The following is an 18,325-nucleotide window of genomic DNA, read 5'->3' as shown; positions in this document are numbered from 1 at the left end:
GTAGAACAAAGCGAAAAGGCGCAATGTTAAATCAGGGCTCTTTCTCACTAATTTCCTCTGAAGTTGAATACTGAAATCTGATGACTCAATCGCCATTAGAAATGTCCACAGTAGAAAATGGGAATGAACAACTGGACAGCAAGTGCATTTTAAACCTTTATTTCAAAATGTATCTCCCAAAATGTACAAAACAGTAAGAAAATATAAACACAATATTCACAATACAATTCAAATTAATTGCATTAAGGGTTTGAATTTCAACTGTGGAAATTAGTTGAAGTGATACTTACGGTTTACTATGTTGAAAGAGAAACTAGGCCTACTAAATATTGATTGAGCAATTACAGATCAAGCGCTAATATCCATTCAATTGTTGTTTACATTTGAGTGCTCAGTACATATCTGGACTAAAATGAATTAAAAAGGCACAAAGTGTTTTACAAACCTTTTCTCCAATAAGTGTGGAGAATGTATAGCAATGTCTGTACAGCATTATCATCATCCCATAGAATAAAAACAGTCCAGTTTACATGATATGCTGAAATATTCCCCATCATAATCATCCTCGTACCATAACACCTCATGGAATTATTTGTTCATATGTAATTGTTTTTCCCTTGTAAAAATCTATTATAAAATCCATATGTACATTAAAACAATAGACATTATTCCAGAAAAATCTAGATGTTTCTGTAATAAATATAAAACCTGTAATATTTCCTAGGCGTGAATATGTTGGCTCACACAGTCGATGGTACAGGGTATTACCAGAAGGGGGAAGTGACCAACACATTATAGCACTACTCAACAGGGTTGAACTGACTGTGCATAGTAAAGATATGCATGGAATAACTGCACTATGGTCATAAGAACAGTGTCACGGTAACCAAAGCAGCCTATGGGGAGAGGAAAAGGAAAGAGCAACACAAATGACATATTTGTGAACCAAAATAGGGTGATAATCCAATGTTAATCCTGGAGATTTAAAGAGTTGAAACAACAATAAGACTGTTAAAAAAAATACTTTGCAAACCTTGACAGCTTAAAAGCCTTGAACTACAATGTGAATAATGGTGAGAAGAATCCCATACAAAAATCAAACCACCAATGGATGAAGGCTTAGTGTCCCACAGAATCCATGTACTCTATGAAAGTTAACCATATCATGGATAGATAGACGTTTGTTAACCAAAGTACCACTGGATCCATACATGGGTCTCAATGTGTGTGCCCAACACAGTGTAGGAAAGTGAATGAGTGAAGTTAAGCAGATGCAGATTCAGGTGTTATCACCTTCACCTCTTAGCAGTCCTGCCTGCTGTAACAGGGTTCACATCCCCCTGCCTGCTGTAACTAACAGGGTTCACAGCCAAGTAGGTGAGTAAACAGTAAAGATAAGGATTCCTTAGCGGTGAAGTGAGAGGGGTGCTAGTCAGATAATGGCTTTTTTCCAGAGAGCATGTTGCATTCCTGGAGCTCCAAAAACAGACAACCAGTGGAGAAGACGAAACAGGATATAGACTATGTTCAGTGTAGGAAGTATTGCTTGATAGCAGTTCAAAATGTACCAGGTATAAATGACTGCTGGTAAGGGAAGTAAGAGTTTTAGTACATGTGATGATCCAACACTTCTCCTTATTAAAGCTTAGAATCATTTATTGGAGAAGATAAATCACCTGTGAATACACAGGTAAAATACAGATATAGAGAATCAGTAGACAGGCAGTATTGTACAGAAACATAGAATTGTTCTTAAAAACAAAAGCTCAAAGTTGGTCCCAAAAAGGAGATAGAGGTTCAGATTAAAAGTGGCCAATAAAGGACAGCAGGTGAACCCCATCAGGCCAACACATTAGTGGCCTAAAATGCTCATTTACAAGACATTGAAAACCTTAAAACTCAAACAATACAGAATAAACTGTCCTTATTTGTTTTATAAAAAATGTAACAAAATTAGTAGGAGGTTTGAGGAAGAACGTTCATTCTCATGGTGGGTATACCGGGCAGGGGATGCTCCAGCTCACGTCCAATGTGTGTGTGTGTAAGTGTGTATTATTAGTGTAGGTGTGTGTATTATAGGGTGATGACTGTGCCATCCTCTTCCACCCCTCCCCGGGGCAAAGCCAGGCTGTGTCGAGGGTCCGTCCTCATGGTGCTGAGGATTTTGTGCAGGCTGCTGTTGCTCTCCCGGAGGGCTGGGTTGCTGCTGTGGTGCTGGGTTTGGTGATGCTGCGGGTTCTGTAACTGGGGCTGCTGGAGGTTCAGGTCCCTGTGCAGCATGTAGCTGAGGCTGCCGTGGTGAGAAAGGCCATTGAGGCTGGGCTGGGAGTGGGAGGAGGAGGTGGAAACCACAGAGAGGGGTCGGATCGGGGGGTTGGTGGGTTCCACGGGGGCCTGGGGAGGGGCTTGGGTATGGGAGCGTGACGTTCTTGAAGCCACGGACACCATTGATGCGCTGGAGCGCCTCGACGGCCGCTTGAGGGTGCTCTCGATAACGATGTCTGACTCCTCATCGCTTTCCAGCTCGTCGGGGTAGCCATGGGCACCGGTCGCCATTGCTGCGGTGGACAGGCTGGGGTAGCCGGTGGAACCGCTGCTGTCTGACGACTGACCGGAGCTGCCGGATATCCGGCTGGCTCGCACCACATTGTTCCGCTGGTTCACCGGCTTCACTGTGACAATCAGGTTGTGACTGTTGGCGATCATCATGTCCGTTACCTGGTCTAGCGTCTTCCCAGTCACCTCAATGCCGTTGACCTCCAGGACCTCGTCATTGACGGCCAGCAGGCCCGTGCTCTCAGCCAGGCCCCCAGGCACCATGCGGGAGATAAAAATCCCAGGCACCTTCTCCAGGCCATGGGGCGTCACCCGTACGCTTGTCCCATCCCGGATGTAGAACCCCAGGGGTTTGTCAGAACCATGGCGGTAGAGACGAACGCGGCGGTGGGACTCTGGCAAGATGTCCACATCGATGATGGAGGAGACTGGCCGGAAGTCCTGCGGCATGCCAATACGGATGTGAGGTCGCTTCCTGTTGACGTCGTTCCGCAGCGCCACCACAGCCTTCTTCTTTCGGGTCAGAGAGTGAGTCCCATAGCTGCTGTAGTCGACCTCCTCTGAAACACAACAGGATAAATAGAACTGGTTAGAGCCTTTTCTGAAACCCAGAACAGAACTGCTAAGAACTGAAACACAGAAAACATAGAACCCGTTAAGGCCTCTGGAAGACAGGAGAAAACAACTGCTCAGAACTATGTCTGAAACACAGAACAGAACTACTTAGAACAGCTTAGCTCTCAGGAACACTTCACTTGAAGCATATGAGCCTCAAATGGTGAGCAGATGTTTTCCTTTGAAAGAACACAATACATAAAGGTTTTATTTGTAGCAAGAAATGTATGCAGTGCTCATTACCATACACGTCAACAGGTCTTCGTCCAAACTCCTCTAACTCTACCCCTGGGTAAAGCAAGCATCAACCCTTCATGTTTTTAAAAATGGACAAATGACCAAAACACACATAAAACTGCAAGATGACAACATGAACACAGATTAACTTTATTCCAGACTTTGGACATCAACACAACAGAATAGTGAAGCTGCCAATACATTCCAGATTGCAGTCCTAGAGTCATTAATAAAACGCTGAGAGGGCAGAGCAGAGCTGACAGCGTGGGGGTGTGTGTGTGTGTGGGGCGTTCCTGTCTGTGCTGACAGTGCTGACAGAGCTGTCCCGCTTTACCGGTACTGCTTAGACAGCTGCTGTTGGGGAGGCCCTGCCTGCCTGCCAAGCCAAACCATGGCCAAAATGGGACCAGAGTCACAGCGTACTGACTGTTTACCAGTCCCACTCTAAAGAAACACCCACACAAGGAGTTGAGGACAAAGGGAAGTTTATCATTAAAACTCCACAGCTTGTGTACTGTGAAATCCTTTTCCTCCACTTCAGAACTGGGCTGAACTTGTGGCAGACCCTGTTGCACTCTGGGCCGTAGAGAAAGCCTGACGAGTGCTGCTCTGGTGTAGCTCTGCAGTCAGTGGGATGGAACAGAGCCACAGGAAGAACAGTTGGAATCAAACACCAGGATGGGATTACAGTTGGAATACCGATCATTCTGAGCTTCAGTTGTACACGACTCGCTGTCTGCAAGCAAGGGCAATGGAGTGTGTTCAAGCAAAACTATTTTCACAGTTCAAAAAATATATAAAAACATTTCAACCAACCCAATATGTCTAGGCTTAGGCGGCATACGATATACTGGGGTATTTGGGGAAAAAACAGGATGGTTTTTCAATACCGTCAAAACTACTTCTTTTAAGTTGTTCAATACATTTGAATATTTATAGCAACTTTTTAAGTTAATACCTACAGTCAACTTGTGCAATACGCTCGGAGACAAAGCAGATTGCCCTTTTCATTCCACCCCTCACATTATGAACAGTTGAGCCAGTCACGTGTTTGTTTGTAAATAGCATAACATGAGAAAGCGGGAGCTGGTGAGTCCAAAGCATTGTATATCTATCGGTAAGTCGCTGTTGTGCAGCGCACATGAGGTGATGAAGTTACACCTGTATGCAATTCACTACTACATTTTTGCCATCAAATATCTTACGTCTTTCTGCAGTGTTTGAGAAGGCAAAAAGCTCTGGATCAGTTCTGTACAGATGCCATTTTTTCCTTGTGCTTCCTACTAGCATTTTTCCCCCTCCTCCTTTCTTCTCCCCTCTGCTCCTTGTACACATAATGCTCTTCCTTCAGAAAAGCGTTCATTTGCACAATTTCTCTCATTCACTTCCGCTTGTAAAATGTAAACACTCACTGAAAATGACATTAGGTAGCTACTATCTATCCAGCTTGACAATGACAGGAAGAGAAATAAAGAGAGACAGAGAATGCCAGAAACAGAGATACAGTATGATAGTGAGAGGACTGCTCAGGCATAATAAACTCATCCTGTGATCTTCCTCTCAGGACATGTCTGTACTGCTAGCTGTGTTGATCCAGATCCAAGGAGGAAGTTTGTCCGGACAGTGTGAAGCACAGTGCTGCAGGAACAGGAACTAGAGGTCCTACGGGGGGATGGGGACGGGACATCCACCACTTCCATGGCAATGGGCCACGAGTCATAGTCCCTCCTGGGGTGGACACTTGCCTGGGTGTATGTGTTTGACGTTATAGCATATGCAAGTGGGATAACCATATGGTCACGTGGTATAGATGTGTTCCCTCTGCTGGAAAAGTGTGTTAGTTCCTATGCTAAAGTATTTTTTGGGGGGCCAATTCTCTGTGCTAATAGTTTCAGTGGGAGTATTTTGTGCACCACTGTACTGACCCAACCTCCCAGGCCGACTAATGACTTTCTGCATCTCCTCCCCACCAATGACAGAATCTAATGACAGGACACAACAAACTGTTTTAATAAGGCTGTTCTGAAAGCAAACTGCTGCACTCCTTGCTATATACACAGATGGCCACAACTAGGTTAGCAAAGGGTCGGAAACTTTCAGGTAAATTTCCATACATTTCCCATAAATTTTCCATGGGAAGTTAAGTCTGGGAATTTGGGAAATTTTGGTTAAATTAATTTTAAAAAAAAATTAAGCTGCCCATCAGCACCCGTTGGGGTGGTGTCATCATGTTTGACAGTCTCCTGGAGTGGAAGGAGTCTCTCCAAGAAATGGCCATCTCACAGCCTGCCAACATGGACAGCCCCATCAACAGGATCCTCCTGGATGATGTATTTTGGGAAAGAGTGGTAAGCAGCCTGAAACCTATAGCAATAGCCATTGCACAGATTGAGGGAGACCATGCCATCCTGTCTGATGTTCAGACTCTGCTTGCAGATGTAAGAGAAGAAATCCGTACAGCCCTGCCCACTTCACTGTTGCTCCAAGCAGAGGAAACTGTTCTGAAATGCATCAAAAAGTGTGAAGACTTATGCTTGAAGCCCATACATGCCACAGCGTACATGTTGGACCCCAAGTATGCTGGCAAGAGCATCCTGTCTGGTGCAGAGATCAACAAGGCCTACAGTGTCATCACTACCATGTCTCGCTACCTTGGCCTGGATGAGGACAAGGTTCTTAGTAGTCTGGCAAACTACACTTCCAAGCAAGGGCTTTGGGATGGAGATGCAATATGGAAGTCGTGCCAACACATCTCATCAGCCACCTGGTGGGACTTTGGCTCTTTCCCGTTTCCTCCAAATCCCACAAACATCAGCTGCCTCAGAGCGCAACTGGTCCTTGTTTGGGAACACACACACCAAAGCTGACCAATTACAAGGGTTGAAAAATTGGTGGCCATCCGTGCAAATTTGAGGCTTGTTGAGCCTGACAACAAGCCATCCTCAACAAGGTTGGAAAGTGACAGGGAAGACGAGGCCTCAGAGTCTGATGTTCAAGAGGTGGACATTGAGGAGGTCTAGTGAGAAGACATGGAAGCCTGAGAGGAGGACAACCAAAGCTTTAGTTCAATCATTTTACAGATGTATGTTGAAAATGTTTGTGGGAGATGCAATGGATCATTGGGGATCATTCAATATTCACTTTCATTGTTCAGTGAAATCATCCCATGTGAAGAGTCAACTCATTTAATTAAAGTTCAATTTGTAACTAAATTGCTTTTAAAAATTTATATTGGGAGGATTTAATAATTTTCAATTATGTCTACTTATGATTAGGTAAAAGGTTTATGTTTGTCTCTATATATGGTAAATATACCCCATGCAAAAAACATCTATATTTAAATGATATATGCATTTTCATATTTCCATTAATACCCATATATTCTCACAGAAAGTTTCCACCTCTGAATATTCCACAAAATGTGCAACTCTAGCCACAGCTATAGAAGGTACAGAACCACAAGCCACAGAACCCAGTCTGGCCAGCTCTACTGTGGATTTTCATATAGAAGCCACCCTGCCGGCTCCAGCTCCTGCCCTGCCTGCTCCAGCTCCTGCCCTGCCGGCTCCAGCTCCTGCCCTGCCGGCTCCAGCTCCTGCCCTGCCGGCTCCAGCTCCTGCCCTGCCTGCTCCAGCTCCTGCCCTGCCGGCTCCAGCTCCTGCCCTGCCGGCTCCAGCTCCTGCCCTGCCGGCTCCAGCTCCTGCCCTGCCCACCCTGTCAGAGAGAGGCTGGAAAATACCCGTAGACACCCTTTTCTGTTTCACTGCTGCTTTCAACTCTTGTTTTTAAGAAAGCTTCCCAAAGCTTCTGAATATCATCAAAGTAGGGTGCAGAAATTATTCTTAGTTGTCGGGTTGAGGCAGCAGGAAGTATAATTATTTAGATTGAAGCCAGACAGGCTTTTATTATAGGGAGGAATTTATGCCACAAGTGCAAGTCTGCTGATGGGAAACACATTGAGGCTGTACTGCTCCATCTCATTACCGAGGTGGACTGGTGCACCAACACTTCCCTCCACTGTCCCGCCTTTAGTCCCAAAACCCCAGGCACACCTTGTCCCAAAACCCCAGGCACACCTTGTCCCAAAACCCCAGGCACTGATGAAACTGAACACATTCCCCCCACTGAATCCCAAAGTCCTTTCCAAACTAACAAAGTTGAGGGTCAAGAAAGAGTCTCTGAACTATCTTAGAAACACAAGCGAGAGAGAGAGCGAAAAGGGTGGCATCTCACCAAGATCCAGGCCACATGAACAGCCTGCTGACTAGAATGGAAAGACAATTTATACAAACACAAATAATAGGATGGTAAGATGGAAGGACAATTAGCCCAGTAATGTAAGAGCTGCAGCCTTGTTGGATAAAAGAGAATGATCATCAGAGCATGATGATTATGTGGCTTCTAGAGCATCGGGGGGGAAATGGAATTTAGAAAAAGTCTGAATGCGTCGAGTCAATACCTTCAGCCTGATGTTGACTGACGCAGCACAAAACAAGACATGTAATAAAGGTACTAATGTGGAGGGAATACAGCTAAATAGTTTGGCATGGAACTGAAAACACTGACATGAACCAAATAAACATCTTCCCCAAGAGAACTCATCTGAAAACTAACTAGGTGGCACCCGAAATGGCATCCCCATAGGCTCTGGTCAAAAGTACTGTACCATTTAGGGAAGAGGGTGGCACTTAAGTTCTAAGGTATAACAACAGCCTCAACCAAGCCATGTGATGCTGCCAGTCACCTGACCTGGCTCTCCCATCCCAGTATGGGTCAGTGTTTAGGGGTTAAAGGTGAAGTGCCTAAATTCCTCTGTTTGTAAGAGGGCCGAGAGGGCCTCCCACCCACAATCCGGTCAGACTGCCAGGCTTGCTCTGTAGGGTTTTACCAGTCAGGAATGTGGCGCTTGATGGATATGGAGATATCTCAGGACAGGTTTAACTTAACTCAGTTTCTGTAGCTGTGGCTACTCTAGCCTTGCCTAGTCCTAATCCTGCATCCCCTTTAGGCTGGGCTAGGTCTGAAATGGCATCCTATTCCCTACATAGTACTCTCCTCTCCTCCTTGTTAACTGGACCTGTGAAAAAGAGCCGATTTTCAAGTCCAATAAAGGGTTTTATGATCAGTTATTAGGCCTCCCCATGTGCTTTGTTCTCAAACACCCTGTTGTACGTTTAGTGCTGAATGTATGTATTCGCCAGCAAGCGGAATGTGTTGGCCAGAATGTAGCCTACTTGCCAGCACAGAGTACAACGATAAACACAAAGTAGAAAATAAAAAGTTATATTTTGAGCCCATTTGTTCAGTTCAAATCTAAGAACAGTGCATATTGTTGTGATGTAGTGTTGTCGTGATAATAAGTTCACGTTGATGGGAAAACTAACATACATTAGTCTAGACTAATCTGTATAATGTTGCGGCAGGTAGACTAGCGGTTAGAGCGTTGGGCCAGTAACCGAAAGGTTGCTAGATCAAAACCCCGAGCTGACAAGGTAAAAATATGTCGTTCTGCCCCTGAACAAGGCAGTTAACCCACTGTTCCTAGGCCATCATTGTAAATAAGAATTTGTTCTTAATTGACTTGCCTAGTTAAATAAAGGTTAACAACAAATAATGTAAAAAATGAACTCTGCATAACAAAAACTGGCAAATAATGGTAACATTCTACACCTCTGTGACAAACCAATCGTAAGCCTGGCTTTACAAAATGTTAATAAACACCAAACACTAGCTATACAGAACATTAATAAGCAACATAACTCACATGTTGACTTGTTCCGTTGACGTGAGCCTAACGATCTGAGAGAACATTCAGGGTCTTAGTTGGTGTTTGTGATGGACGACAACACGTGGCATATTACACCTCCGTTACGCAACAGTTATGATGCAGAGATGTTTGGGAATCTCAGTACCTCTCTGTTCACCAGGTATACTGTAGGCATCTAGGATCCCCTCTGTTCACCAGGTATACTGTAGGCATCTAGGATCCCCTCTGTTCACCAGGTATACTGTAGGCATCTAGGATCCCCTCTGTTCACCAGGTATACTGTAGGCATCTAGGATCCCCTCTGTTCACCAGGTATACTGTAGGCATCTAGGATCCCCTCTGTTCACCAGGTATACTGTAGGCATCTAGGATCCCTCTGTTCTGTTCTCGGATACCCTCTGTTCAGGTATACTGTAGGCATCTAGGATCCCCTCTGCTCACCAGGTATACTGTAGGCATCAGGATCCCCTCTGTTCACCAGGTATACTGTAGGCATCTAGGATCTCCTCTGTTCATCTAGGCATCTCCCCTCTGTTCACCAGGTATACTGTAGGCATCTAGGATCCCCTCTGTTCACTAGGTATACTGTAGGCATCTAGGATCCCCTCTGTTCACCAGGTATACTGTAGGCATCTAGGATCCCCTCTGTTCACCAGGTATACTGTAGGCATCTAGGATCCCCTCTGTTCACCAGGTATACTGTAGGCATCTAGGATCCCCTCTGTTCACCAGGTATACTGTAGGCATCTAGGATCTCCTCTGTTCACCAGGTATACTGTAGGCATCTCGGATACCCTCTGTTCACCAGGTATACTGTAGGCATCTAGGATACCCTCTGCTCACCAGGTATACTGTAGGCATCACGGATCCCCTCTGTTCACCAGGTATACTGTAGGCATCTAGGATCTCCTCTGTTCACCAGGTATACTGTAGGCATCTCGGATACCCTCTGTTCACCAGGTATACTGTAGGCATCTAGGATCCCCTCTGCTCACCAGGTATACTGTAGGCATCACGGATCCCCTCTGTTCACCAGGTATACTGTAGGCATCTAGGATCCCCTCTGTTCACCAGGTATACTGTAGGCATCTAGGATCTCCTCTGTTCACCAGGTATACTGTAGGCATCTAGGATCCCCTCTGTTCACCAGGTATACTGTAGGCATCTAGGATCCCCTCTGTTCACCAGGTATACTGTAGGCATCTAGGATCCCCTCTGTTCACCAGGTATACTGTAGGCATCTAGGATCCCCTCTGTTCACCAGGTATACTGTAGGCATCTAGGATCCCCTCTGTTCACCAGGTATACTGTAGGCATCTAGGATCCCCTCTGCTCACCAGGTATACTGTAGGCATCTAGGATCCCCTCTGTTCACCAGGTATACTGTAGGCATCTAGGATCCCCTCTGTTCACCAGGTATACTGTAGGCATCTAGGATCCCCTCTGTTCACCAGGTATACTGTAGGCATCTAGGATCTCCTCTGTTCACCAGGTATACTGTAGGCATCTAGGATCTCCTCTGTTCACCAGGTATACTGTAGGCATCTAGGATCCCCTCTGTTCACCAGGTATACTGTAGGCATCTAGGATCCCCTCTGCTCACCAGGTATACTGTAGGCATCTAGGATCCCCTCTGTTCACCAGGTATACTGTAGGCATCTAGGATCCCCTCTGCTCACCAGGTATACTGTAGGCATCTAGGATCCCCTCTGTTCACCAGGTATACTGTAGGCATCTAGGATCCCCTCTGTTCACCAGGTATACTGTAGGCATCTAGGATCCCCTCTGCTCACCAGGTATACTGTAGGCATCTAGGATCCCCTCTGCTCACCAGGTGTCGCCTACGGGAACTAGACCCTGAATGTTCAGTTTGAGTACATTACTAAACAGACTCCTCAGAACCATGTTGGTCAGCGAGCAGTAGCCAGAGAGGAACAAACCAGCAGGTTTCTGCCAGGCTGGTGTGAGAGATTGGAGGTTAGAGGTCAGGGAGAGAGAGGGGTGAGAACATCCTCCCCCCAGGCCAGGCTTGGGCTAGCCACTGGGAGTGACCACTGGAAGAGATGTTAGTATTTAGACGTGACCCTGCTACAGACCCCTGCTAGGCCTGAACAGCCAGCTCACTGAAGAACACATGATCTCAAAGATCAAGAGCCTCCTTTAAAAACAGCATGGGTAACCAATACTCTGGGCCAACAAACTACTCTGGCTTACGCAAACACCACTCACACAGCTAGGCTATCTTCCATAGAGACAATAAAAAGAGTCTTTCCTCCACCACCACAGGAACAAAGTGACTACCCACGGACTAAACAGTGACTAACTGCTCTTACTACCAGCATGGACCAGGGGTGTCAAACTCATTCCATGGACCTAGACAACCAGGTGAGGGGAGTTCTTCAGTGACCTTAATTCAATAAATCAAGTGCAAGGGAGGAGCGAAAACCCGACGTGGAATGAGTTTGACATGAGGTAAAGACCATAACCACCACAGAGAGGTGTATAGAGGGTATGCAGGGCACGGGACACGGCTGCCTTTCCCATTATGTCACTGGTTGCCGTGGCTAGCCTGGCCAGAGATTACTCGAGAAATTCCCCATCCACTCATCTCCACACCAGCCACCAGAGGTGTTGCATCACCTGCAGGGAAAGGGTCAGTTAGAGGTTCTAAAAACCTGTGTGATCCCGTCTGTCCGTCCAGCATCAGGGAGGTCTAAGTTGCAGTAGGAAGACTGCTGCCAAGGCATTCCTTTAACACTAACATGGAAAAGGGGAATCGCCTAGAATTTAAAATAAGAAAACATGTTTGCCACGGTAGCAGGGTCAGGGGGGAATGTTTAGGGGCCTAAGAACATCTACATAGTAGATGACAGCTAGAGTGGCCGATGAGGGAGGACATTATTTAAGTTCCAGCTCTACCATAACAACAGAAATATCCTGTCGTCTCGCTCGTCACACACAAAGTTCAAAGAACCTGAGCAAGACCTATTAGACTGACCCCTTCCAACCACTGTTCCTCCAGAACTGGGAGCAGAGCTAGAGGCTGGAGACAGGGGAAGACAGAGGAAAGCCTCTGGAGATTTGACTTTACTCAAATACTCTCAAGAGACAGACGGGCGAGGGAGGAGCTCGTGCTCCCTGAGAGTGCACAGTCAGCAGCACGGCCCTCCCCCTTCCTCCTCTCCCCCCTGCCTGTTACCACCAGACATCTGGGACCAGTTAGGGGGCTGCTGCTGAAGAGATCAGGGTGGAGAACAGGAACGGCAGCACTACGATGGAGGATTAGTCTTCTCTCCTCCTCTTTTTCAGACGCATCACATTTTTTAACACAGGTCATGGTTGCCGACTTGTCTAGTGGTTGGCGGGGGGGGGGTTAAATGATAAATGGTCTCTACCCAGAGAAGTCAGAACACGTGTTGGCGGTTAATGTTGAGCGTTGTCTTACCGCTGTCCATGAGTTCCACAAGCCTTCCAGGCTTTTAGCAGTAAATTGGGAGTTCAGGGCCCATATTTGACATCGGAATTTGCCATTTAAATCTAAATGAATAAGGGGGGACGAGACGACTCATCCTAGATCTCAATTGATCTGTGAATACAGGCTAATAGCATTGCAATTTTGTCCACTTCACATTTAAAGTAGCAGCCAAGCACAGCAGAATTTAGAAACAGAGGAGGTTGTGGGACAGATTTTGGCAGCGTATCGGAGCAGGGTGACTTAAATCACAGTGGCATGCTGGGAGTCAGGGCCACCCGTCTGTTTACAAACAAGAGAGAGACTGGAAGGAGAGACAGAACACGAAGGAATACATCTCTCCTGATAGACATCGGAGTCTGGACCTCGCCAGGGAGGGAGTTCATCTGAGGGAGCGAGTCCAACGGCCTCCTACTTTACAAAAAATGGGGAAAAAAGGGATTTCTAAAAGCTTCCACAAAGGATGTCCAAAAATCTTCTTTCTAAAAAAATGACATATTTAGAGCTCATGGCCATCTTAGTCCACTAGAGCGTGAGAGTAAGGGGAGAGATGGTGCATTGGGGACAGATGTTATTTGAACCACAACAGCAGGAGACTGCTGCCGTTTCTAGCCTGCTACAATAGAGCTTTAAGCTTTAGGAAGAGAGACAGCGCTATAGAGTAGGAAGGGACAGATAGAGACAGCACTACAGAGTAGGAGTCAGACAAAGCACGCCGACAGAGGACAGCTACATTAGCGAGAGCTTCAGACTCTTTAGTCCTTTAATAATGTTTAACCTGCTCCGGATTGAAAGATTAGATTCCTATTCGATCTGGTTCACACTGTTCATTACGAGAGAACATGTATGTGTCCTTAGTGGATACATTAGAAGTAATTTACACTGATCCAGGCTGAAGAGGAGTAACCTAATAAAGTAGACTCACAGAGCTGTATTAGTCATAGACAGCCTCATTTAGACTGTAAATCAAGGGCATCATTGGATGTTGGATGTTCCAGTAATGATATCAGAATGGTTTATTTGTTCAGGGGAGGGGGTGAGAGGGCGTGCCATTTGATTAAATTGCCCAATAATGGAGTTTCCTAAACTCCAAAGATAAGTCTTTCCACCACTGTCCCAGTGAGACATCTACCTGGGCAGCATGGGAGGGGAAGGAAGAGGGCCCACTGATAAACTCCGTGTGGGGGTCAATGAGGGTGTACCGATGATCCCATCCCTGCCTCAACACTAGATACAGCCTCTCCCTGGCCTGGTCTGGTCTGGCCTAGCCTGACCTCTCTCCACCCCCTCACCAGCCTGGCTGTCTCTGTCAGTGAGCAGAGCCAGACCTCCTAAACCTAACCTCCTCATAACCCTCTCTCTAATCTCCCCAGGTTCTGGGTAACAACTAACAGGTCCTGAGAGAAGTTAGGATAAGGACTGTACCCCCACCGACAGACACCCCCATCTCTCTCTATCCCCATCCAACATCTCCTGTGACCCCACTTCTCCCCCTCATCAGAGAGGATCTGGGGAGTCTGACTACCATGCCACATGGTGCTCTATAACCAGTTGGGATTAATTTTTGCCCGAAAATTTACCATGTTTTAATACCGGGAATAATTCATATTTATCCCGAGAGTCCCGGGAAATTTAAAGGGTTTAAAACCAAAATATGGTCACAATTCTAGGGTTCTCCCAAAGTAAGGATTGGCTGTGCCACTATGTGAAGATTTCAACGTAAATTAAACTGATATTTAGTAATGAGATGAACTACCTTTGAACAACAATGACATTGTTGTGAATTGCCAAACAGGTCTTTCATAAATTCAGAGCTTTATCATGTTCCTCAATTAATTCAGCAGTCGGTTATCTCGACACAGAGAGTGCGCCAAGAGTACTCCTATAGCGTTACAGAATCTCTCACACACTTTGTCAAATTACCAAACTTGCTAAACTTGCTAGAGAACCTCCTTCAAATGAATGAGCTCATGAATAAACAGTGAGACCAAGGGTGGAAATAGTTTAAATAGCAAGCTCTTAACGGTGACCAACTCCGTTTTTAAAATATTCATAACTACTCTCATACGGTTAGTTGATCACATGCATGGGTGAGAGACATGCGTTGATAATGCAACCTATGGATTACAGAATAAAGTTAGGAATTTTCATGCGAGACAGGAGTCATGATTTTGGGTTTCAGTGGCATTGGGACTGAATAGAAAAATAGTATCATGTCTCTCTGAATTGTTAACGGTAGTGTATTGTGCATAGGCCGATCACATTTGTGACTGTCTGAAGTCACAATGACAGATCAGAGGCAAACATTTTATTGGCTATTACTGTAGAGGTTTCTTGTAGGGTTTAGTAACTGCATTTGGGTCACGTGTGTAGTCGGCAGTGTCCATTAAGCGCGCGCTTTGAATTTATGGCGACTTTGTGGCTTCCATGCTACAACCGGTTTGGATAATGTGCCCTTTTATTGTTTTGCTAATCTGCTACTGCACATGTGTATTTTGGGGAATTGCATTAGTGTGACATAGGAGGAAAATGATTCCCGGGTCTTGTAATGTCATTTTTTCTGAAAATGTGGAGTGTTACCGGGACAGGATCCTGGTTACCGATGTTAATCCTAATACCCAACCTGTCCAAGCACAACAATCCAGGTTGACATTCAAATACCAGCTCTTCCAATGTACACTGGCAAACACACACGACTCATACTGGCAAACAAAAACTCACGAACTAGTGAGAATCACACCAGCGGCCAAGTGGAGTTGGGACTTCACCGCGGCCTATTAACTTGTGGTTTTCATGTCAGGCACAGGGAGAAGTGAACTAGTACGTATCATTAAAACGATGGTAGGGGAGGAGGAACGGGAAAGAAGGGATTTGGACGGGTAATTGCAGTCTAATGGTGGCAAAGATTCATGTTTCATCCACCATTAAAGACAGACAACACACACACACACCTAATGCTGATTAGGGTTGAATTCAACCACAGTAAAACTGCTTTCACTATGATTCCCTCAGAGATGCATCTTATTCGGTGGTTGACAAGAATATGAAATTCAATTTACTGTATGTAAATCACATCTCCATAACAACGCGAGATAATCTGATAATATCCTGCGTATGTAAAATCCTACTGTGCAGAGCATATGGTTCATTATGTTCCTTAGCCTTACTGTATCACATTGTGAAATTCCCCTGTTTACATTGTGTAAGACACAGAGGATGGTTCTGTCCACACGGGGCAGTGTCAGCCTCTCCTCCCCAGTTGAGGCTCACCGTCCCTGGGTGTTGTTGGGTAACCGTTAGGCAGGCTGCATGCTGGGACAGGCCCGGGCTAGAACTACACCTGAAACAACAACAGGACTGGTCTGGAGCTCTGCTGCTACACCTGAACCATCCACACCTTTGTACACAACCAGACTGCTTCCTGTGTGCTTCTCAAGTGTCAGGTTCTCCACTCCTGCATGCCTCCTGCCAGGCTCCACTGACTCTGTTTGTAGACGATGACACACACTAACGAGATCCTACCCTGCCCAGATCTCAATTTCTCCAACAAAGCAAAAAAGTTAAATATAACCATTTTCCTACAATGGGCCCCCTGAGATAATATCACGGGTCCACCTGTACCTGAATACCTAAGACCTGATTTTGGACCAGTGAAGGCCTCTACTTTAAAAGTCAGGACTGCTAACAACAGCGATAAGACAGGAACACAAATTGTAGTCAATAAATGGATGTATTATAATGTAGCATCAGAGCTTCCCCAGATTGCTGAGCCAAACTTCTGTATGATCAACTGAAGTGCTTCCATTCTAGCTGTCAGTATCTATCGTCTACAAATCTAAACGATTCATATTGTCTACAGGTCTAGTCTCCACAAGTCATCTGAGAAGAGTTGGAGCTCATTTCTCCTCCCGCCATCCCACTGCCCTGAACGGTTGAACTGCTGACCTGGCCTGTTTGGCCAAAAGCCCAGATGTTTGTAAAGGGGCCGTCTCCTCCATCCTTCCTTCTCCCTCGGTGTGTCTGTCTGCTGTCAGTTATTGGGGTGCAGTCACACAGACAATAAGAGAGGGCTTAAATCACAGACCTCCTGTGAGCAAAGGACCACAGAGAAGGATAGGGATGTTTATATTAGGTACACAAGGGATGGGATTATGCTTAAACAACTGAAATTGTTATCCTCTAAAATATATTTTCTGCAATATGACTGAAGAGGTTGGGCATCATTGTTTTATTTCAAAAGTTAATGTGCAGGTCTGTCACCTGCCTGCATGTCCCAGCTCAGCCAATATATTTGTGATTGACAGCTCTCCTGATCCACTGCAGCCAATCAAACATTGAACAAGTGCCTCCCTGGTCCTTGTGGGGTGGGGGAGGTTAGAGTGAAGAGGGGGGTGGCACAGCAGGCTGTCTCATTGTTTTACAGCACGATGACCTATATATGCCTCTTCTTTGAACACATTCTAAAAACTCGGCTTAATTGTTCCTTTACTTCCCCTTCAGCGGATTCAGCACCCCCCAACCACCAACCGTGGACTAGAAGCCCATACTAAAGTGAGTGTTGTTTAAGCCTGTTCATACTTAATCTATTCATAACACCATTTGGAGATCAGCGAAACAAGGACAAACAGAGAATCAGAATTTAACATGCTGTCGCCAAGGTGATCCAGAATAAAGCAGATGAACAATCACACCCTGTAGAAAACACCCTGTAGAACACCCCATCTGACTGCAAGTCACAACTGAGCCTTTCTAGGAAAAACAGATATTTTCCTTGTGCCCAATGAATCGCTGCATCAGGGCTAATCATGTTAGTTCACTGAGAAGGGGTGGAGGGGGAGAGGCTGTAGCGGGGGAGAGGCTGTAGCGAGAGAGCCCCCCACAGCAGGGCTTGATCAGGCAAAGTGAATTTGGGACCATGCAGATATGTTTTTCTTTCTTCCATTTCCTTAATAGACTAGATATTGACTGCCGTCAACATGTACACAGGGAGGCTGGTCTTGTGGATGAAGATGTGATGGCTTTCAGGTGACGGGATATGCGGATCCCTACACGCTAGGTATCGGGCAATACTGCAACAAATACATGTGGACGTCCCTAAATAACCAAATCTAAGCTTCGTAGAGCAATTCTGTTCTTCTAATTCTGTGTTTCATGGTCCATACCATACTTCTGCTTCCCAGACAGACCAGCGTATTGCTGGGTGTTTGGTGTTGTGAGTAGATGAGGAGGAGAGGCCCTCCTTAGTAATTATGTCCTCCAGAAATAAACAGTGGCACGGGAGGCAGTGGCGATGTTTAGAACACAACAACTCTCCCTGCACAGCTCCGTTGACTCTCGCACTACTTTTCCCTCACAGCTCAAACCCATGACAAAGGCAGTTAACCCACTGTTCCCCGGTAGGCCGTCATTGTAAATAAGAATTGGTTCTTAACTGACTTGTCTAGTTAAGTAAAAGGTTACATTAAAAAAGTGTTTATTGTTTATGTTTTCAATAGCTGTTGGGACGGTTAAAGGCCCAGTAGTACATGTAGCTGTGCTGCCTGAGAGAGAAATGGGGCTGATTATATACTGCTACAGAACTCATCTCTCTGTTGCCCAGTCATCAAACACCACAGGATTCTACAGGGACAGAGATATTAATGTTTCCAGCTTTCCAGAATGATTTAGAGAGAGACCGT

The 18,325-nt window shown here is 45.7% G+C and overlaps 1 protein-coding gene across 1 annotated transcript in view; it reads right to left on the bottom strand.

Moving 5' to 3' along the window:
* Nucleotides 1-143: 143 nt before the first annotated feature.
* The window catches only part of LOC118399450 (partitioning defective 6 homolog gamma-like), a 40,788-nt gene continuing 22,606 nt past the window's right edge, over nucleotides 144-18,325 (bottom strand). The window contains exon 3 of the mRNA XM_035795547.2: nucleotides 144-3,116. Within this exon, the coding sequence (XP_035651440.1) occupies nucleotides 2,074-3,116 (1,043 nt within the window). The 3' untranslated portion in view covers nucleotides 144-2,073. The remainder of the gene's footprint in view (nucleotides 3,117-18,325) is intronic.

This window comes from Oncorhynchus keta, chromosome 20 (genome assembly GCF_023373465.1).
Source record: "Oncorhynchus keta strain PuntledgeMale-10-30-2019 chromosome 20, Oket_V2, whole genome shotgun sequence".
NCBI classification, from domain to species: Eukaryota; Metazoa; Chordata; class Actinopteri; order Salmoniformes; family Salmonidae; genus Oncorhynchus; species Oncorhynchus keta.
The sequence above is the reverse complement of the archived record's forward strand: the minus strand, read 5'-3'. Positions and strand labels throughout refer to the sequence as shown.